The 24226-nt window shown below is 34.2% G+C and overlaps 1 protein-coding gene across 1 annotated transcript; it reads left to right on the forward strand.

Annotated features, from left to right (window-relative positions):
• Positions 1 to 2860: 2860 nt before the first annotated feature.
• Positions 2861 to 5098, forward strand: LOC131168568 (heavy metal-associated isoprenylated plant protein 6). The gene is made up of 5 exons (XM_058128098.1): positions 2861 to 3062; positions 3191 to 3350; positions 3654 to 3871; positions 4092 to 4179; positions 4279 to 5098. Exons 1-5 carry the CDS (start codon positions 2910 to 2912, stop codon positions 4779 to 4781), a joined length of 1122 nt encoding a protein of 373 aa, XP_057984081.1. The 5' UTR covers positions 2861 to 2909; the 3' UTR covers positions 4782 to 5098.
• The last annotated feature ends 19128 nt before the right edge of the window (positions 5099 to 24226 follow it).

Genomic DNA, 24226 nt, shown 5'->3' on the forward strand with positions numbered 1-24226 from the left:
TCAATCAAAGAAATGTGCAGTGTCGATACTGCAAGAAGTATGACCATATGAAAAGGGAGTGCCGAAAATTGATAAGAAAGAACATGAATACTCGTTGCAATCCAAACGATGATGGATGAGTTTTGGACTCAAGGAGTTCAGTTAATGTTTTTTTTAAGAACAAATTTTCCCATTCTTTCAAAGAAGTTCGTGGTACAGTATCATTCGATGATGGGTCTTCATGTGATGTTAGAGGGATTGGATCTATTAAGCTGAAGACGCCTGTTGGAGAGATTCATATTTTGGATGACGTAAACTTCGTTCCAAGGATGCGAAAAAATTTGATCTCCCTTAGTCGATTGTATTCTAAGGGTTACCAAATCTCTATCACAGGTGGAGCCATGGAGGTGACCTGACGTAACACAATGGTATTTACTAGAAAAAAGTCTCTTAAAATGTATCAGTTGATGGGAACCACATTGGTTGATGGTTTGACCTCGGATGATGATAGTAGCACGTTGTCAGAAGCGAACAAACGAGTTTGGTTTGCCGATGAAGAAGGCGGTACTCTTTGCATGGTTCAAACGATTGAACCAAAGTATGAAGATTTGCATTGATCGAGTTCATATCAAGGTAGAGCTATAGACTTGGGAGTTGATACTCCACAAGATGGAGATTGTTAGGGTGTGGCACATAATGGAGTCAGTAGCCACACCGCCCAGCCGCAATAGTTGACGTTGGAAACCGACGGCCACCAAATAGTTGCCTACCATATTGAATTTGCTACCACCTTGTAAGACTTCCCCCCCCCCCTCCCATATGTGTATATATATATATGTGATGTATGTGAGTGGCAAGTGTGTGAGTTGTGTGTGCTGAGCGCTGTGTTGTTGTAAAGAGGTGTGCAGTGTAGTGAGGTGAGGTGTGGTGTGTTGTGCGAGGAATAGAGTGTTGTGTGAGGCAGAGTGAATCTTAATTTGTTGAGAGAGAGAGTGGAGTTTAGGGCAGTACCCTCCTCCTCCTTGTAATTCTCTCAGTTATAGTAGATTATGAGTGCTTTCGTGGACGTAAGTTATGGTGGATCGAACCACGTAAATATGGTCTTGTATTGTGTTTGCGTAATTTTACTTGTGCGATTTTTGCTCATAGTTCACTTCCCAACAACTAGAAACACATGTTTATTATAATTATAAAAGCGGCCACTATTTTTCTTACCAAATATTTGATTTCATTTTAATTATTAAATATTTTTTAAACAAATATGTTGTTTTTGTTATGATAATAAATAAGATATTTCATATGCATTCACTGTTTTTATATTATGAAATATTCACTCATTATGAAAAATTTAATAAGAAACAATGTAGAATTTTATTGAGTTTAAATATCGTGCAGTTCAAGTTCAGCGTGAACTTTCAATTGATTCAAAAACATAAAATAAATTAACAAATTTAAAAGGACATATTTATAGCGTGTCAAAGTTTTTAGTATAATGCATTAATCAATCTTATATTAATAATATGAAGTCTAATAAATATTTTTTCTATTATTAATAAAATCCTTTAGGTGTTATTTTAATATAGTTCATCTTTTTCTTTTTTTTTTTCTTTTGACAAAAGAGTTATATATATATATATATATATATATATATATATATATATATTTTAAAATATTCCAAGTAAAGTTGTTGTATTTTTTAACAACAATATATATATTGAGATGAAAGTCGTCCGCTTATTGACGCACTCCTGGTAATTCAGCGACATAATGTTTCAAGAGGGAATAAAACTCGTGGTCTTGGAATCACCAAAGTCATAAGTCGCCCTTACCACTTGCGCTGACCGGGCTGGGGTGGAATATTTTTGTGTTATGAATTTTGTTTAGGTATTAGTTTAAGGCAAATAGTTTTATTTGATAAGAAGATTCTACTATCATTAAAAAATATACACAATTTTAGTTCCCCTTAACGCAATTATTATCACCACATACAATGATTACTAATGCAATGAATAAAGTATGGATGATAATGTAATCAAGCTCTTCTAAAGCATAACATTATGTACATAAAATTTGTGAACAAGCCGAACAAACAAAAAAACAAAAAAAGCCAATGTGGGTCATGGCCTCTTTGCCTCTCATCCACTCATTTCCTTAAATCCATTCCCTATTATTAATGCATTTTCAAGACTTTAATTTTTTATTTTTTTATTTTGAGATTTTTTCCAATAAAAAATTTTAAAACTTGCTTTTATTGAAGTTCACTTAGTTTCTCATTTTAATATAGCATTTTTCCATATAAAAAAAATGAAGGAATGTTACTATTTATTTTCTTATTTTTCTAAATATAAAGCCCTTTAAATTTATACATATCAATCTCTTTTGTAGAATAAAAAATATTAATTTTTATTGTCATACTCCATTAAAATCATAATACAAAGAATCGTGAGTTACATCATCTACAAAATTTCTAATACAAACGTGATAAAAATTAATTAATTAAAAAATATAAGGTAATTTTTTTAATCATTGAAAATAAGATTTTATATAGTAAAATTTGGTCATGTGAAGTGTTCAAAAATAGAAACTATCGTGGGGATAAGAACGAAAATAAAAATAAAATGTAATATTCGGAATTGTCGCAGCGTGTGAGCCGCGTCAGGTCTCCTTAAAAACGTCGCAACAGTATTTTTACGTTGGAGACCATGAAGGGTAACTTGGTCATTTGAGACCTATAGTATGGCAGTGCTCACGTCGGATGATTTGTCACGACTCTTGACCGTCGTTCTTCGACAACCGTTAGTCTAATCCGGCGGCAGCCATTGCACGCACATGCACTTGGTAAAAAAATAAAAATAAAGAGAGAGTTGAAGGTGAAGCCATCCCCCATCATAAATACATACATGAATGTATACACATAAACGCATCCATGCATGCACATATACATGCATACATCCAACTACCTCCCCCACCTCTATTTATTCCCACCCACGCTCCCATTTTTTCTCTTCATTCGAACATTTTCCGAGACAATCAAAGAGGATTTAGGCACAATTGAAACAGGAAAAAAAATAATGGGCGCCGAGGTGAGACTTCGTCTCCGTGCCTTTTCTATTTTCGTCTCAGCAGTGTTTCCTCCGTCTCTCTTCTCTCTTATGTTGTGTTCAGTTCTCTGAATTTGAATTTTCGTTCCCCCATTGTTGTTTTGTTGCAGAAAGAGGCTGGAAAAGGTGAAGGCGAGAAGAAGGCCGACGCCGGCAAGGACTCTGGTAAGGGCGCCGGCGACGGCGCCCTTCCCGTCGTCCTTAAGATTGACATGCATTGCGAGGGGTGTGCCAAGAAAGTCAAACGATTTGTCAAGAATAATATTGAGGGTAAATTTCTTATTTATCCAACAAAAAGCCCACAATTTTTGTGTGTTTGTGTTTCGGAATCATCCATTGTTTGATCAAATTAACGTACGAGGACTCAATTTTATTTTTTTTATTTATTTTTTTATTCCCGCTGTTGATTCTTACCCCGAATTGGAGTTTACGGAGTCCTTCGAGATCCGCGTTAATTATTTGACGGTTTCTTAAAATTTTTGACCGTAAAAAATTCACTTCTATTTTTTTAAATATATATATATATATATATCTTGTTTGGACGTCATAACACGGCGGCGATGGTGGTTGCAGGTGTTGTAGAGGTCAAGGCAGACTGTAATAGCAACAAATTGACCGTGGTAGGGAAGGTGGACCCGACCAAAGTTCAGGAGAAGGTGGCTGAGAAGACCAAGAAGAAGGTGGAGCTCCTCTCTCCTCCGCCCAAAAAGGATGCCGGCAGCGGCGGGGATAAAAAGCCTGAAGAGAAGAAGGCCGAGGAGAAGAAGGCGGACGATAAGAAGCCCAAAGAGGTACTATTCTAAAAAGCGCTCTTGTCTCAGTCGGCAGAGCTTTGATTACTCCGTAACCGGCGCATGCGGCGCATGTTAGCAACGTGGGCAGCTAAACGTCGGATTATCTGATGCTGTTTCATGTTTAATAATTTTTTTTAATTAATTAATTAATTGTGACCGTTGAGGTTTATTCTTTAATTTAATTCTATTCTGATTATTTGAACGTTTGTGTGATTAGCCTCCGGTGAGTACAGTTGTCCTGAAGATCAAATTGCACTGCGACGGGTGCATTCACAAGATAAAGAGAGTTATTTCCAAGGTCAAAGGTAATACTCACCATCACCAACATCATATATATCCCAAAATCCTCCTCCCATTGTCAATTATTCTTTTGCCTAACGGGGGGAAATGTTGCGGCGTAACAGGAGTACAGGAAGTAACGGTAGACCCGCAGAAGGATCTAGTAATGGTGAAGGGAACGATGGACGTGAAAAGCCTAACGCCCTACCTCAGTGACAGGCTGCGAAGAAACGTCGACGTGGTTCCTCCGAAGAAAGACGACGGCGGCGGCGGCGACAAGAAGGCTAAAGACGGCGGAGATAAGAAAGATCAGAAGGAAGGCGGAGGCGGCGAGAAGGAGAAAAAAGGCGATGGCGGTGGTGATAAAAAGAAAGAGGCCGGTGGAGACGGAGACGGAGACGGCGGCAAGATGGAGACGAGCAAGATGGAGCACTATGGGTACCCGTACGATGAGGGACACGTGTACGATCCAGGTTACGGCCATGCGTATTATCAGGTACAACAGGCGTACTACCCTCCTCCTCCTCCTCTTTATCAACATCCTCAGGGTTATCCGGTACCGTACGTGCACCCGGACGCGCCTCAGATGTTCAGCGACGAGAATCCCAATGCTTGCTCAATCATGTGATCAACGGCCGTGATGGAGAGATGTTCAAAACATATATATGTAAATAACTATACAGCTCTATCGTTCATGGTTAAAGATCGGAGGAAATTAGAATTTTATGTATTTCTTTTGGATTAGAGTAGACCGCCCGTGGGCCGGCGGCTCAGCCGGTTCAGTGAGTGAGGTGATTGGTTCTATAAGTTTTTTTTTTTTTTTTTTAAAACTCCTTTCAATTTTGTGTTATTTTACTATTAATTTATATATAAATTAATCCAAATAAAGCGTGGTGTACACAGTAAATGTAAATGAAATAAGAGCTGAAACATCTTTATGGTGTACATGCCTGCAGTTCACTTTATATATTTTGTTCGGGATGTGGCATTTTAATATATATATATTCTGATTTTGTCAAAAATACAAAAATTTTCTAAAAAAAAAAAGAACTTTTAAAAGGGGATGTTTGTGTTTTATGACAAATTTCAGAGAGATTTTTAAAATTTTTAAGATGGTCTATAAAATTTTTGAAAACTCAAGAACGAGGTTAACGTCTATATATCTATATATATCTATATATATATATATATATATATAATGCACATAAATGGAAATATAAATTGCATTTCATGAAATTATATATAAATAAAAAAAATTAACAATACCAAACATGTCTTTTATTCATTAAATTAAAATAGAAAATATAAAGTGCTGCTGAATTAGCATTTTGTTCTAAAATGTATTGCTCAAATTGAAAAATAAAATATAGCAAAACAAAACAATATCAAATGACGGAATTAATAACAATAACAAAATCAAACCTTAAGCCCTTTTAAGTGAATTGGCTAAACGAATTTTTTATACCAATTTATAAAAATGGAAGAATTAATGAGAAGTCAAAATAGTGGGTATGGATTTTTCATTTTGGTTTGGCCACCCAAAAAAGTTATTGATATTGTTATAAAATTTATTCAGCCTCTTACAAAGAGTAGTCATTAGAAAGACAAATTAATCTTAAATATTTGGTAAAAAAATTATAAAGTGCCTCTAGATATTTAAATTTTAGAAAAATAGATAAATATATTTAGGAATTAGTAAAACTAATTTCAAAACTATTTATTTGTTTTTTCATAGATTTGTAGTAAAAATAAAAAATTTCTTATTTAATTAATATCTACAACCAAACAAACACTTCAAATTTTCTCAGAAAAAATAAAAATTAATCCCACCTTTTGTTTTAGATGCATGCTTTGTAAAGAAAAACTGGAACATGAACAATAATAATATTTTTTATTCAAATAACTAAGCAATGAACATTATGTCCTCTAGAGAGAATACAAGTAGGGGTATTTATACACTATTACATGATATAGGTAATAATTATAAATCTCATAATTTGAGATAACATCGATTTTGTTACCATATATTCTTTTTATTTTTTTTAATAAATAGGTTCTGATTTGTTAGCATGCATGACTCTCAGATATAGACTTTAAGTCTTTGACGCACCATAGTCTTTATTATGATAATTTGTCTCGGATCTTCATCATTGAAATCTGTAGCGGACAAATGTATCAAACCGTCGATAATTTGGTGTAATCGTCTACAATTTTGTTTCGAAATTACTTTCTAAGTGTGTCAAGCTGTGATGCATTGTTAACACTTTGTATCATCATTTAAAGGAAGTGTGTGTGAGCATAATAATAATAATAATAATAAATTAATTATATTTTGACAGTGGAATGAATAGTTTTGAAACTTTGGGAATCCCTTATTTGACTTGAAAATGGATTTACACCCAAATAAATAATAAAATAAAATTGAAGGGGGTGGGTTTAACGAAGGCACTAAGCCCATTGGTTTATCTTTTGTTAGATTATATGTTATTAAATTGTAAGTGGGGTATCCTTTTTTCAAAGTTTCTACCACCCGTAAAATTTAAATGGTCTTATTCAAATGAAATGATGAATTACTTTAGCCATCTCACAATGCACATTTTTGGCACTGAAAAGAAAAAAGAAAAGTGATCTAAGTGGACGAGTGTTTATCTTTTTTGTTAGATATTTTCATAATTTTATAAAAATCTAGAAAGATAATTTGCATTCATAATCGATGAGGTTTTGGGTCATTCTTGGTCATTATTACATTGATATAAGTCGTGATCTCAAAATATTATTTTTACTTTAACACGTAAATATGTTAGGGTCACTGTTTAACAAAAAAATATGTAAAAATTTAATATACATTGTTGGCTCATAGCCTAATAGTTTAAGTATTTAGGTAAAGTGATAATCTAACATGATATCAAAATTATTTTGCGGTCATGTGTTCTAGTCTTATTATTCGCATTTATTCAAATGAAATGATGAATTACTTTAACCATATCACAATGCACATTTGGCACTGAAAAGAAAAAAGAAAAGTGATCTAAGTGGACGAGTGCTTATCTTTTTTGTTAGATATTATCATAATTTTATAAATATCTAGAAAGATAATTTGCATTCATAATTGAATGAGGTTTTGGGTCATTCTCGGTCATTATGGCATCGATATAAGTCCCGATCTCAAAATATTATTTTTACTTTAACACATAAATATGTTAGGGTCACTTTTTAACCAAAAAAAATTGTTAAAATTTGATATACATTATTGGCTCACAGTCTAATAGTTTAACTTTCTAGGTAAAGTGATAATCAAACATGGTATCAGAATTATTTTGTATCCTGTATTCTAATCTTATTATTTGCATTTATTCTATGGTATTTAAAAAAAAATATTGTATTTCCTATAATGGGTGTTTATTTATTGTATGTTTATCTCTTGACGTGTTGTCGAGAAATTCACATATTCATATGTTGAAAAATGAGTAGTTAAATATAATTTTCTTTAAAAAATGATACTTTTAATAACCAACCACACCACTTAAATCCTAAAATTAGTATTCTTGAGAATATGATGTGTGTAGAAGTTATGGGTAAGCTAGCTAAGATTTTCATGTTTTAAATATTAAAAATTTATGAGATTATTGCCACTCCAAATTTTAATTTAGAATAAATATGGAAAAGAAATATCACGAACATCACTTATTTGAAAATGTAAAAAAAAAAAAAGACTATCACACGTCTTTAGGTTCTATCAATTACATATTTTCTACTTTGGAACTTGTTTTCTATTCCGAACACTAAAAAGATAAAAATAAAAATAAAAATAGTGAATAATTTATTTATGATGGATTCAAATTCATCATTAATAACTCATTATTAGTAAAAAATTTTTGAAAATTGTCACGGCCAATTGAATATTTATCCATGACTAGCTGGCTCGGATGATAAACTTGTTAGGATTTACTAAACTATAGGAGGGCTTTTTCTTAGCTGTGGAAAATAAAATAATTATTCTTTTTCATTTTTAAGCTATCAAACAATTACAAAATGAACCTTAGTTTTTAGCTTTCTTGGAATTGTGAAAAAATAAAAATAAAAAAGTAATTTTTAATCTTTTGGAAACTACTAACAAATTTTTTTTTTAAAAAAAAACAAGATAATATTTTTATAATTATATAAATGACTGCAAATAAAAAATAAAATTATTTTATACAATTAAACATACCTCAGTTTTCTCACATAATTAATTATGCCTTTAATCAACATATAAAAAAGGCCTTCCCAAGCCACACGACTTTGTTTACTTTCGAGAGTACAGAGAGGATAATCACAATACTGCTTTCTTGAATTTAAATTCGTGATCAACTTAACGCAAAAGAACAATCTTATGGATAATTTAAGACTTGTCCTCAAGAAAATTCTTTAAAAAATTACATATTATTTCAGTGCAATGAATGTTATATGAATATGAGGATGTAATAATTTAGAAATAAGTGAATTATGTAAGAGTATATATGATGTGTAGGCAAGTTTGAGTTTGAATACAAGTGCCTTTCTCAACTCATGTTAAATGACCTTTCGGATTTCAAGGAGCTATTTGCTCCTAAATTGGTAAAGTTTTTTGGGTATATCCAAAAGCCCTTTACAAGGTTGAATTTGCCTTTTACAATCTGTAAAGGCTAGGGGTGGCAAAATGCTTTGGCGGGTTGGGTTTGAAAGGGTCGTAAACAGGTAGAGTTTAAACGAGTTCGGATTACAGGTAGAGTTTAAACGAGTTCGGATTTGAGTTTACCTATTTACTAATGAGTGACTAACATACAAATTCAAATTCGCTTATTTCGTAAACAGATCATAAATGGGTACTCGTTAAGAATCCATTTAAAAATATAATTTATTTATTTTTAATTTTTTAAAATATTTCATATAAAGTGACATATTTTTTTTAAAAAAAATAGCACTCATTTATTTTATTTATTAATATCTTAATAAAAAATCATAAAATGTAGAAAATAGTACATATCTTTATTACTATTTTTTAATGAAATACACGCACACACAGAAATATATATACATATATATCTTTGTGTGTCAAATTAAATGAGTTACCCAGCGGGAACTCAATTCAAATTTGTCTAACCCATTCATTAAAAGGGTCGGATTCAAGTTGATCCGTTTATAAAAGGGATATCTTCTACTAAACCTTGAATCCTCGATCCGTTTTGCCACCCCTAGTGAAAGCTAATAAACAACTATAGCTGCTGACTCCTGAGTCCTACCTAGAGCCGTCTGAAATTTTAAAAACCAAAAACAATGGCATGCCTGCAAATTGAATATTTCCAATTAATTTGTGTATTCCAAGGTTCAAGGATGATCCATCCTGATGGAAAACGAAATTAACTGGCAAAGAATTATAATTCCCCAAGGCAAACGTCACTTATCACTCTTAAAGCCCTGGGCCAGTTGGAAAACCATAATTGGATAGTTTGACCAACATTTTTTTCTGCCAAACAGAGGAATTGGTCGCCCTCCATTTCATTTACAAGTAATCTTTTTTTCTAAATGCTAACCAAAACTAAAAGGGTCTCAATCCTCTTTGTGAATGAAGTATTTTACCTGATAAGAAAATATTTTTCTTATCAACATTAGTTGCATGAGTAGTATTTTTGAATCGCATTAGTTTCGTTTATGCAAAATAAACTTTACATATTTCTATGTAAAAAAAAAAGTCGTCCGAGATTATCGTGTATGATGCTAAGGCGGTGATTTAAGATTACTTAAAATATTTCAATTAAAAAAAAATTGACTTTTCTTATATCTAACTGTATTTTTATTTGTTCTAAAGTTTAAAATGAGTCGTTAGGCATGCGGAAAAAGAGTTATTTATTTTATTCATCATGATCAAAATATTAGGTGACAAAAGATATGATATAATGCTTTCATGCAGTCATAATAATGCAGTCTCAACTAGTTTTAGAAAGCTCTAATAATTTTCAATTAGTCAATTTGTATTTCTTTATCATATCTTGGACAGTAATATAAAACTGAGTGCTTAATTAAAAATATGTATGACCAAAAATTTCTAATTTTCTTGAATTGGGAATATGGAAGTTGAGCCTTGCCCGGATTCAATATCATCGATTATGAAAGCTTAGAATTAGTTTATATATATATATATATATATATATATATATATGTATGTATATATATATATATATATATATTAATGTTTCTAATTTGAAAAAAAATAGAAACTAATAAAATGTTATGTAGGAACATCTTTAAATTGGATTGATTGGTCAATTATATGCATTAAATTCTTAAAAAGCCCTCATCCCATAGTTGACTTTTTTCCTTCACTAGCTAGCACCCATCTCGTAGTTCAAAGTCGAGGTGTGAGTTGTTGAGTTTAGGACGGTGTTGTACAGAAAGCTTTGATCAAATCGATTATTATTATTATTATTATTATTATTATTATTATTATTATTATTAATGTTTCTAATTTGAAAAAAAATAGAAACTAATAAAATGTTATGTAGGAACATCTTTAAATTGGATTGATTGGTCAATTATATGCATTAAATTCTTAAAAAGCCCTCATCCCATAGTTGACTTTTTTCCTTCACTAGCTAGCACCCATCTCGTAGTTCAAAGTCGAGGTGTGAGGTGTTGAGTTTAGGACGGTGTTGTATAGAAAGCTTTGCCAAATCGATTATTATTATTATTATTATTATTATATATGATAGTAAGGAGTGGATAAGAAAAATCGAAAAAATCAAATCAAAGCATAAAACTAGACCAAACCAAACTAAACCCATAGTTGACTTTTTTCCTTCACTAGCTAGCCCCCATCCCGTAGTTCAAAGTCGAGGTGTGAGGTGTTGAGTTTAGGACGGTGTTGTACTGAAAGCTTTGATCAAATCGATTATGTATGTATGTATGTATGTATGTATGTATGTATGTATTATTATTATTATATGTGGTAGTAAGGAGTGGATAAGAAAAATCAAAAAAACCAAATCAAAGCATAAAACTAGACCAAACCAAACTAAAGATTATGATGTATTACTTTGCAATGATTTTAAAATTTTAAATTGGATCTAATGGTTTGGTTAATCTTTGGATATTGGACAAAAAATTGGTTAATAAGATTTTCAAATAACAATTTCAAAGGATTTGGTTTCTGTTCACATTTTATGGCAGACAAAAACTTTGGTTCGCTTAATAACAACATTGCCACAGCAAAATTTGATAGGAAACCTCTTACATTTGCATGAAATTACTCTAAATATGTTCTAATAGCCCTTAGGATCTTGAGGCCTATGTGCATGCACTAGAGACTATTCATTGTTTAAGAATGTCCAATTGTTAAGGATGTGCAGCATGTTGGTGGTAGCTTGATTAACTTCTTTCTTCTCTCCTAAAGAGCTAAAGCATCACTCTTTGAATCCTTTTCCCTTCGACTTTTAATTTGGTGTGCCCCTTTGTCCTCTTCTTTTGCAACCTTACTCTACCTAGTCTAGCAATCCTTCTAGTGTATTGCATCTCCTCTTTTCCTCCGCTTTTAGGTTCATCTTTAGTCCTCTTACTTAAAACTATTGGTACTTTGTTCCTAGTGTTCATTAAAGTCCTCAATGAGTTTCCTTGTCTTTGTCTTTGACCTCTTCATTTTGTCCTTTTGTTCCTTTTCTCTAATGGCGGTAATCAAGAAATGTCAATCCTATCAAGGTGGATCCTTTGCTAGTGTCCTTGCCTAGGATGGTAGCCCTTAACAGACAATGATCGATCCTACCAAAAATATCCTTAAGTACCAACCCTTAAGGAATTAATTCCATAGGATCTTTCCAAGGAGGAATTAAGTGTGACCCTAAGTCAATTATCTATACCAATTCAAAAAAAAACTCAGCTACTTCCATATCCTCTTAAAGTTTCTTCTTTGATTGTTAGAGCCTCCTAAAAGGGATTATTACCCATAATCTAAGGGGATTTGTGTTTTTGAGAAGACTCTTTGAGTCTTGTTTCACTCCAAAATTTCATTCTTGATGTCTACAAATTCTATGGTGTCTCCCCAACTCAACTTCTTTCCAACTGCTGACAAACCCTTGTCGGGTTTGTGTAAGTTAAGGTGTGATCCCAAGGGGGGGTGAATTGGGTATTTAAACTTTTTATGCGGAAGCTTAATCAATTTTTAATATGATTTTCACAAGTGATCTAATTACTTCAAAAACCATAGAATTCTCAGCAAATAAATATACCAATATAGATATCCTTTAATACGAAAGGATATATGCTATGATTTCAATATGTGATCAAACTACACAATAACCACAATATTCACAGCAGATAAATATCAATATGCTTAGCTATAAAATAGTGTTTGCTTATAATTCCAACAAGTGATTAAATAACACAATGAATATAAAATTCACAGCAGATAAAAATCAATGTCAATATGATCAAATATGAAAGAGATAAGCACTACAAAAAAACTTGTTTTTAGCGACGAAACTATTAGTGGTAGATTCAATTTCGCACTAAAAGTAGGTATTAGTGACGATTTTTTCAACAGTCACTAATACGGCACTATTAGTGATGGATTTGAATCCGTCACTAAAACCCAGAAAAATCTCGGGAAAAAATTTTTCGCGAAAAAATTATTCCGGAAAAATATTAGCGATGATTTCTGCGGTATTAGTGACGAAACAATCTGTCACTAAAAAAAATATTATTAGTGACGAATAATTAACCGTCAATACTATTATTTTTTTAAAAAATAAAATAAATTTATTTCAGAGTAATGACGAATTTAGGGATTCGTCACTATTAGTCCCTTATTAGTGACGGATTTGGGAACCATCACTAATACCTCTCTAATTTATAAAAAATTAAAAAAATTTATTTTAGAGTATTAGTGACGAATTTAAGGATTCGTCACTATTAGTACGTTATTAGTGACGGAGTTGGGAACCGTCACTAATAGCTCTTTAATTTATAAAAAATTAAAAAATTTTATTTCAGAGTATTAGTGACGATCTTTAAGATTCATCACTATTAGTTCCTTATTAGTGACGGATTTGGGAACTGTCACTAATACCTTTTTAATTTATAAAAAATTAAAAAAAAAATTTCAGAGTATTAGTGACGAATTTAAGGATTCGTCACTATTAATCCGTTATTAGTGACGGGTTTTGGAACCGTCACTAATAGCTCTTTAATTTATAAAAAATTAAAAAAATTTATTTCAGAGTATTAGTGACGATCTTCAAGATTCGTCACTATTTGTCCCTTATTAGTGACGGATTTGGGAACCGTCACTAATACCTCTTTAATTTATAAAAAATTAAAAAAATTTATTTCAGAGTATTAGAGACGAATTTAAGGATTCGTCACTATTAGGCCGTTATTAGTGACGTATTTTCGATCCGTCACTAATACTTCTGTTTATTTCAGAGTTTACTCCCATTTCTCCTAATTTTCCCCCACTTCTCCCTCATTTCCCGCTTCCCCTTCCCGATTTGCTGAAAGCTTCCCACCTGATCTCTCTCTTCATTGCAGCCCGATGGAGATCCGACAGCGTAGATCCGAGACGCAGTTCCCCCCAAACCCCTTGTCCTTCCACAAAGCCAAAGAAAACCCTAATCCCGCCGATGCCGCGAATCACTATGGCAGTCATGACGAACGCAAAACGCCACTAACCATCGGCTGCTGTCGTTGGCTATTGCCCATTCCTTCCGGCCCTAGCTGTTGCTCACTGGTAGCCCATCGTCCGCCGATGTCGCTCGCAAATTCAACGAGTTTGCAGCCTACGATACCCTCTCTCTACGGTCCCCTTCCCTTCCCTCCCTCTCTATAAAGGTCCAAAAATATTTATCTATTCCCATCCAATCATCCGCAAAGTTTAGCAGTTCATTACTTCGTTTGTTCTCTCTTGGTTTTCTTAGCATTCAATGCTCATAAAGCTGCAGTACTGGGTTTTAATCAACGACTCTTTGCGTGGTTCTGCTGTTCATCAGTACCTGTAAAAGGTAAGCAAATCATCTCATTTTTTTTTCTTTCTATTGCTTTTTTCTTTCTTTTGGCCTACATTCTTGGATGGGTTTACAAAGGTAGGGGTTGAATAATACAGTTTCAATTGGGAAAAAAGAGTATCAGACTTGGGACAAGTGGACTTCTTGTTGTAATGATCCTAATTTTGATTTTGATTGTAGATTTTAGATTTCTTACTCTGTTATTCATTGCTCTTAAACTTTCACATTAGCAAGTTTAAACTACTAGTGATGATCAGTGCCAAAAATTTGATTGTTGTGCTATTAGATGCAAAGGGGAATGCAACATCACACACGCTTCCTCTGTAGACCACAACGACTTGTTCTTGAGTGATTTGTTGTTAAGAATGGCCTCCCAAGAAGGCTCTAAGCACTGAGGAAAAAAAGAAAAACCTTCCCACTTTTGTCTAATTTGTTGCTAGTCAGGTTAAAACAACTCTTGACCAAACCTAAGATTTTTAATTTTTGGACTCTTTATTGATTGATGCAAAATTCTTTTGGTAATTTCGTTGTTAGTTCACTAATTTTGGACATATTATCTTTTATTTTAAATATAAAGTTTTCTCAAAAACTTGATAATATTACAGCAAGATCCATAAGATTTTTATTATTTTTCTTGTAATAATACTCAGTTTGTCATGCAAATCAGATACTTCATATTAGTCGTCTACACATCTCAAGAAATAAGAATAAATTCGACACACATAAGAACTATATGATGCGTGTTGAGCGAAGAGTGTGGGTGGCTTGGGGGCCAACACTTCCCCTTTGTTAAAGTTTCAATGCTAAGTCTGCAAAGGAACAACTCTGAAATTGAGACATGACTTTGTCATCTATGGATTTCTCCTTGTCAAAAGCTCTAGAGGAAACAACTCTAAAATTGTAAACATTATGTTATCTACCCTATCATGGCATACATGAGCAAAAAGCAAAAGTTTAATGAGAGGGATAAGTAGCAAAAACCCAATTGATAGATTTCAACCTTTGTTGTAATCTTCAAATTAAGGTAACCTGCCCGAACACATGCACATGCAAGGGAGACTCATTTTTAAGATTTTCTCTCAGACATTATTTGAACACAAATACCTATTTTTTAACCTTTTCTAAGTTAATATTCATAAAGATAGCTAACAAAATAGTACAACAATTTCATGTTTAATGCAAAAGAACCATAAACACACCTACTTTTTATTTTATTTTATTTCCCAAAATTCAGCTACCTCTTTCTAAATTCATTTCCTCACCCACTCTTAAATCAAATTTCATTCCCCCTTTTCCTGTTTATAATTTAATTTCAAAATTCCATTTTCATTTTCAAAAATCCCAATTTCTAGAATTTTTAAATTCATTTTTCTATTTTTTTATTTAAAAATAAATTTCATATTTAGTCCTGGACAAAATGAGTGTCAACAACAGATAATCTAGATGATTGAATTTAATGATCTCTAAGAAATGAATAATAATTCTTCACAGACACAAATTTGATAAATAAAAAAATTTGTTTGCTTAATGAGTAAATTGTGAAAAAATGATTAAATTTGTTGATTTCATTCACTTGATCTGCATGGAGAGTGAATAGCTTTGATTTTGAGAGAGTTACCCTAGAGTTTGTATGTAATTCTAACAATTGATGCGAATCCCTGGGTTAGAGCTTTTCTTTGAGAAGCTAAAGAGAGTATTTATAAACCATTATTGGGGTCATATGATATTGCCTCTTTAGTTAACAATTCAAATACTCTAGGGTTACATTAGTTATGTTCCCACTAATATTAGTGAGTTATGTTCCCAGAAAAAAAAAATAGTCCCCAGAATTTACTTTCTTTAGATTGTTCCTACAAAACGGATGGTATTATGTTATATGAATTGTAAATTGAACTACTGAAATACATACTTGTGTTGAACGCCAACTGCATAGCTGATGTAGTACATTGTGAATTGCATGCTGGTAGTGGATTTTGGTTCTCGCATGTTCAAATTGACTGGTATCTACATGATGCATATTATTGTGATTTGTTTGCTAGAATCTATCAAGTTTTAGTGCAGGAATTTTTTGGGAAATGCACAATTTACAAACGGCATGCTGCTGAAATTTCATAAAAGTTTGTCCATAATAAAACTACGTACAAAGAAATATATGCATGATCAGTTAAAACTTAAAGTCATTCTAACTCATGTCTCTCATGTGTTAAAATTCGTAAGAAAAGAGACGATCTTAGACTTATAATTGAAAATAAAAAAAGACTTGGCTAAGAAAAACAATCGTAAGTGCACAGTGTAAGGTCAAGAACTAAATGGAATATGAAGTAAAATGCCAAATTAATTACTGTCATTTCACGTATTCATTGAAGCTTAGACCAGTCCAAGAACGATTACTATACATTCATTCCTAATCGTACATGTGAGACAAATCAATTGCTATATTTCAATTGATTATTAGTCATACTATGTTGACTAATAATCACTTGAACATGTTAATTATTTGTTTCACTTATGATTAGTAATGTTTGTATTTCAACCATTCTTGGATTATCCAATGTGAACAGTTCAGGAAGTTATATTTACATTGTTGTTATCGTTCGCATTTTGTCAATTGTCATTATATATTTCGAGCGCGTCTCTACTTGTGTTCTCTGGGTGCATAGTGGGGGTGATGTGACAATTTGTTAGTGATGGAAAACTAGCAAAATTTTCACTTCCCCCATCTCGTGTACTTGGAAAGCCATGGGGAGATGCTGCTGAAATTTATAACAACTACGATGAAGGAATTTAAGCGATTGATCGCAATGTAAATGCAACATTCCTAAATAGGATAGGATCTATACCCTTTAGAATATGATGGTTGATTATAGGATTCACGATGCATGCATGATAAATATTATAAGAATATAATGAACACCATTTACTTGAACATATTATAGGGTAATTAATGAACATGGATAAGAGTTGGATGAACGCTCGGGGTAGGTTTTTGCCAAAATACATGAAAGGGGTACATGATTTCATAGAGTTCGCACATCCTCGTGTAGATAAAGCTAGTAGAATAAGGTGTCCTTGCCAGAAATGTCACAACATAACATTCAAACACATTGATTTGGTCAATTCACATTTATTAGACTTTGGAATAGAGAAATGGTACACAACATGGGTATTCCATGGTGAAGATTACGTAGTTCAGAGTGATGATAATAACGATGAAGATGAGGGGGCAAATATAGTAGGTGGTGATACCTATTCGGAAGGGGTAATTGAAATGCTAGGTAACTTGCAAAGGGGGATTGCAATGAACACGGGTCATGTTCCAGTGTCGCGTACTGGTGATGAACCTACTTCAGCAGGTACCGTACCTTGCTATGCTAGTACGTTGAATCAACTCGGTAAACCATTTGCTAATCTCATGAGGGATGCACAGGTGCCCTTATATCCAAACTGTAAAAAGTTCTCAAAATTAGAGTTTCTGATGAAGTTGCTTCATGCAAAGACAATGCATGGGTTATCTCAAAATGCACTCAACATGCATTGAAGCCTTATTAAGGCAGCACTGCCTGATGGTGAAACACTTTCCACATCTTTTTATGAGGCGAAGACGTATATGCATGAATTGGGTCTTGGTTACACTCTAATACATGTGTGTAGGTATGATTGTGCACTCTTTTATGGTGAACATGAAAATGCAAACGAGTGCCCAGAATGTAGTGAACTGAGGTATACAACTAATCAAAAGAAAGGTAAAAAGATCTCAAAAAAAGTTTTGCGATATTGTCCATTAATCTCGCGGCTGTAACGATTGTATATGTGTAAAAAGACTGCTACAGATATGAGATGACATCAAAAGAAACGTCTTCAAGATGGAAACACCCTTAGCCATCCAGCAAACTCCGAAGTTTGGACCAATCTTGATAAAATGCATCCGTGGTTTGTTAGTGATCCTCGCAACATCAGACTTGGCCTTGCTTTAGATGGGTTCAATCCTTTCGGTAACATAACCAACCCATATAGCATGTTGTAACGACTCAAAAAATATTGGTATTTAAATAATAAAGAGGGAGGGGAAATGGAAACAGGAACAGAAGGGGGCAGTTCGCATTCGTCGACGACATTGCACTTTGGATGGAATAACCTAGGATTCTTACACAGGGCCTCGTCGATGAGAAGATACAGAGAGGGGGTTTAAAGCAAACTAAAACTTGTCGACACGGGTGCAGGCTCGTTGATGAACTTTGTACAGGACTCATCGACAAGGTGACGTGTCTCGTCGACGAATCCAGCCCTATAAATAGCTGAAACTCGGATTTTTTTATCAAATTTTAGCACAAAAACCCTTTTCTCTCTCTCTCTCTCTCTCTCTCTCTCTCTCTCTCTCTCTCTCTCTCTCTCTCTCTCTCTCTCTCTCTCTTTCCTATGAGTCCCTCCCCTTCTCTCTTCGATCTTGGCCCTATTTCTCGCCAAATTGAAGATCCAAGGCCACCACGACACTCCTGGGGAAGTTCTCTGCAAGTCTGCTAGAGCAGATCGTGGGGAAAGTTGATTTGAAATTCATCCCAAGTCCAAGGTAAGGTATTTTATTCAGATTATGCCTTCCTTGTAGTTATGAGAAATGTTGTAGGTAAGGAAATACTGATGTTTTGTTCTGGGGGATATTGTTTTCAGGATGTTAAGTTAGGAACCCTGCGGGTATAGGGCCAAAATTTAATACGGGCTTTTCAAAGTTAAGGTAAGGGAAATATGTTATGCTAGCATTTTTTAATATGTATATAGAAGATTATAAAGGTGTATTTATGAGCATGTATATCAGGTTATTTTTCAGAGAATTATGAATACTATTTTTATAGCAAAATTATAGAAATTGAGCATGAGACTATGTTTATTCAAATGTGTAGCATGAGTTTATTACAGTACCATATATATAGATTTTACAGTATTTCAAATATACAAATATTCAGATATTTCATAATATTAGAAATGAATGAGACTTACAGTATTTTTAGAGAAAAACATGATTTCTAGACCATAACACTCAAACGGATGATACAGTGATAGCATCAAGATGCTACAGCAGATATACAGAATATACAGATATTATATACATAGCACACATATATTATATACAGAGCATACATATATTATATACAGAGCATACAGATATTATATACAGAGCATACAAATATTATACACAGAGCATACAAATATTTTATACAGATATTACAGATAGTTCAAACTGAAAACACAAATGATGCAGATAGAAAATATATATATTTTAGTCAAATATCTCAGATAATATAGCTCAGAAATATAGTGTTATGGTTGTTTTTGAAATCATGTTAAAAGTAGCAAGATGAGTATATATTTATATATATGTATGCAGTATTACACGATATTAGATCCATGTGAAAATTATAGACAGATATAATTACAGCAGAGCACGGCACCGTTGCTAGTTTCAGACATGTGCAACCACATGACTCAGATAGCATGTGGATTCCATCTAACCATTCTAGGAGAGATTTGCAGTCTCCCCAACTTCCTGGGTTGAGGTAGCCGGTTAGACAATGACAGAGGTTTGAGATAGCCCGGAGTGATTGCAGTGGGCTAGGATCTACATAGATCATTACAAATTGGCAGATGATAGAGATTGACTTACCTGGAGGGCCGACCAGAGTAAGTCTAGCCTACGGGCCGCACAACCCTATCATGAGGGGATATATCATGATATACAGATCCCAGGGTATAGCAGAAGTTCCTATATACAGATATATCACACAACAGCAATTTATATTATTATACTAGTAGTACCTTCAAATAGTAAACTCAGATACACAGTCATATTTTAAAGATTACATGATAGATAGATATATTCTATACAGTTTATCAGTTTTCTTAGATTACAGCATTATTTCAGTATTTTAACCACACACTAGTAATAGCATATTTCCACTTACTGAGCGTTGTCTCATCCCAGTGACTTACCATTTTTCAAGAGATCTAGCTAGGCGAGCAGATCAGGCTCGCGAGAAGAGATTGACTTGAGCTGCCTTTGTGGGAAGGGTAGGTATTTTTTAGATAACCGTGTTATGGGATAGTTATCAGATTTGAGTGACATCACTGGGTATTTTATATTGTAAATATATTGCAGAGCAGTATAGTTTTCTGGTATATTGTATTGTATTTAGTAGTTCCCAGTTTTATGTACCGCTGCTTAGTTATATATGACAGACAGAGTTTTCTCAGCGCTCTTTGGGCCTGAGATGTTATTATCAGTATTCAGAGAGATGACATTTATTATATTCAGAAAAAAAAATGTTGAGTAAATAGCAGGTCGTTACACATGTGGCCAGTTATGATGATGTCATACAATATGCCGCCATGGCGATGTATGAAAGAACCTTTCATTTATATGTCTCTACTGATTCCCGAACCGAGAGCACCTGGTAATGATATTGATGTTTACCTGCATCCGTTAATTGACGAGTTGAAAGAATTATGGGAAAAAGGAGTAGAGAAATTCGATGTGGAAACCGAGACAACATTTCAGATGCATGCTGCAATCTTGTGGACAATTAATAATTTCCCCGCATACGGCAACTTGTTAGGTTGGAGCACAAAAGGTTACTTAGCATGCTTAGTATCTAATAAGGATGTTGGGTCCTTATCCTTGAAGCATGGCCGCAAGTTATGCTTTATGTGTCATTGCCATTTTCTACGAAATGGACATCCTTGGAGGACTCGTGGCATCAGAAGCTTCAATGGAAAACCTGAGCGAAGGTCACCGCCAAAGCGACTAAGTGGGGAAGAGATATTAAACTAGCTAAGGTTGATCAAAGATGTGAAATTTGGGAAACCACCGACTAGTTGAAAAAGAAAGAGCGCTGAGTGGGAGTTGCATTAGACAAAGAGAAGCATCTTCTTCGAGTTGTCATACTAGAAAGATCTTCAACTACGCCACAACTTGGATGTCATGCACATCGAAAAGAACATTTGTGAGAATAACATTGGTACATTGCTTGATATAAATGGGAAGACAAAGGACACCGCAAATGCTCACCGAGATATGGAAGATATGGGAATACGGACTGAGTTGCACCTATTTCGTGATAGGGATAAAATTCTCATGCCATCAGCTTGTTACACGTTTTCGAAGGATAAAAAGAATAAATTCTTTAAATGGTTGAAATCAGTGAAGTTCCCCGATGGATATGCATCGAACATAGCTCGATGCATAAACACAAAGGAAGGGAAGACGCTAAGAATGAAAAGACATGACTTTCACATCTTTCTACAACAGGTTCTACCTGTTTTCCTTCGTGGACACTTGACTGAAGATGTTCGCTCGTTGCTGATTGAGCTGAGATTCTTTTTTCGGCAGTTGTGCTCAAAAAAATTGAGTGTAAACGTACTTGAACAGTTAGAGGATGACATCATGATCATACTATGCAAGCTGGAGAAAATTTTTCCGCTAGCATTCTTCGATGTGATGGTCCACCTAGCTGTCCATTTACCAAGGGAGGCCATAATTGGAGAACCGGTTCAATATCGTTGGATGTATCCTACTGAGAGGTAAAGTATAAAGTCCTTGTATAATGGTCATGTGATTTCTTTGTTTTTATTTTGTTTTTCTTTATTGTGTCTACAAGTCTATAATGCTACGTAAAATACATAGGTTCTTGTCCACCTTGAAGGGGTACGTGCGCAATAAGGCACGGCTGGAAGGTTCAATCATTGAGGCATACATTGATAGTGAATGTCTTGCATTTTGCTCAATGTATCTACATGATATTGACACAATGTTCACTCATGATGAGCGAAATGCAGACGTTCATGCTATTAATGTTGAAGATGAAGAACCCAGGAGCTCTATATTTTGAGAAAATATTCGGCCTCTCGGTGCACGAGTTTACAATTTCATTGATATAGACGACCTTAAAAAGGCTCATTTATATGTCCTCAACAACTGTGATGAAACTGTTCTATATATCGAGTACGTGGTTCCAAACTCCTTACTTTGCATTGTATTTACATATGCATAATTATATACTTACTTGACATTAACATGTACTACTGTTGCATATAGCGAACATAAAGCTGAACTTTTGGCCCAAAATGAACAGAATGTTGACGAAAGACATAAGAAAAAATTTATCAATTGGTTTAGGAGTCGTGTAAGTAACAAAAACTGCTTGAGTGAGAAGCGATGTATGTTTTCACTATTAACAGGTTATTCTTCTAAATTCTTGTTTATTTAATAGATGAAAGTCATGTATTACAATAAGGAACCAACGACAAGTAAAGATTTGTAAGCGTTGGCATGTGGACCCAATCAACAAGTTAACCGCTACAGCGGTTGCATTATCAACGGGTTACGATTTCATACAGAGTCCCTCGAACTGCATAGAAGAACCCAAAATTGTGGGGTTGCGGTGCTAGGCATAGAAGGAGATGAAGAAATTGACTACTTTGGTGTGTTGGATGACATTATAGAGCTTAAATATGGAGCAAACAGGGTCGTCCACCTGTTCAAGTGTACCTGGTGAGACATCGACAATAAAAAGACTGGGATAAACACCGATGCCTACTTTACCAGTATCAATTTTAACAAGACCTAGTATCAAAATGACCATTTCATGCTTGCGACGCAAGAAGAACAAGTGTTTTACCTTAAAGACACCAAATTGAAGGGTGAATGGCATGTGGCCCAAAAAGATTCCTTGTCACGCCTTGAACCCGCAGGTGGGACCCAAGTGTGAATTTGAGTAACCTAACCTGTCTCTGTATTAATTTAAACGTACATAATACAATACAAATAAGGGTTCCGACCCCGTGGGGTGAGCGGATGCCCACATACATACATACAAACATCCATACTCATCCATAATACGTAGTGAAATACGGTCTTTTATACATAAACAGTATCATACCAGAGTCTATACAAGCTAGGATATACATCCCCATAATACAAAACATACCCCAAGTGTCTACAAAAGTATCCCGACAACCTGGATACCAAAACTCGTACCTAATAGGTACTAGCAGTAGCTACAACACCCTTGCTCCCAGATGCTAGGATGCTACTTACGGCTACGTGAAGGACCTGAAAAACATTACACGTACATTCGGGGTGAGACACCTCTCAATAAGGGAGAAAGCAGGTTATATCAGTGTGTGGCATACCAGTGTTATTTTACATACTTCATAATACTATAAAATACGATACAGTTCGAAACATTTCCATACAGTTTCATACATATACATACAGTTCCATACAATGCCAGTATTTTCAAAAAAACCATTCCAGTACATACGATACCCAAAACATACGGTCAGTGTCGTCACACTAGTTCGCAACTACACAAGGTCACCTCGTCTCATAGCGATTACATTGCTACATACGCAACTATGTTGCGACGATCGAGGCCCAATAGTGATTACATTGCTCCATACGCAATTACACAAGGTCACCTAGTCTCACAGCGATTACATTGCTACACACGAAACTACGAAGCGACAACTCAGGCCCACAGTGATTACATTGTCACATACGCAACTACACAAGGTCACCCAATCTCACCACGATTACATTGCCACATGCACAACTACGCTGCGACAACCTAGGCCCACAGTGATTACATTGCTACATACGGTGTAGATCACACCCTTCGGTGACCAGCCGGAACATACTGGTGATATTTCACACCCCGGATATAGAGCCGGCCACTCTCGCCCACGATAGTTAACTGATACATGACTGTTTTACAAATCCCTGGAATCATTTTGGAACTCACGTTCCTATACATTTCAGCGTACGGTAATTAGCCGTCATATACCTGTTTTACAAATACCTGGAATAAATACATACAACCATACATACCACACTTATTTGGTTTACGAAAAATCATATCAATTACAATTTCAAGTATACAGTTTATGCAAATATGGATTACGGTCACCTTATTAGTACAATTTTAACATAACCAACAGTTTCCATGATGCCCGAAATCCCCAATTTTTCCCAAAAACTGTAACCCAAAAATCCCGTATTTTTACTCGATAGATT

The sequence above is a fragment of the Malania oleifera genome, chromosome 11 (genome assembly GCF_029873635.1).
Source record: "Malania oleifera isolate guangnan ecotype guangnan chromosome 11, ASM2987363v1, whole genome shotgun sequence".
Classification (NCBI taxonomy): Eukaryota; Viridiplantae; Streptophyta; class Magnoliopsida; order Santalales; family Ximeniaceae; genus Malania; species Malania oleifera.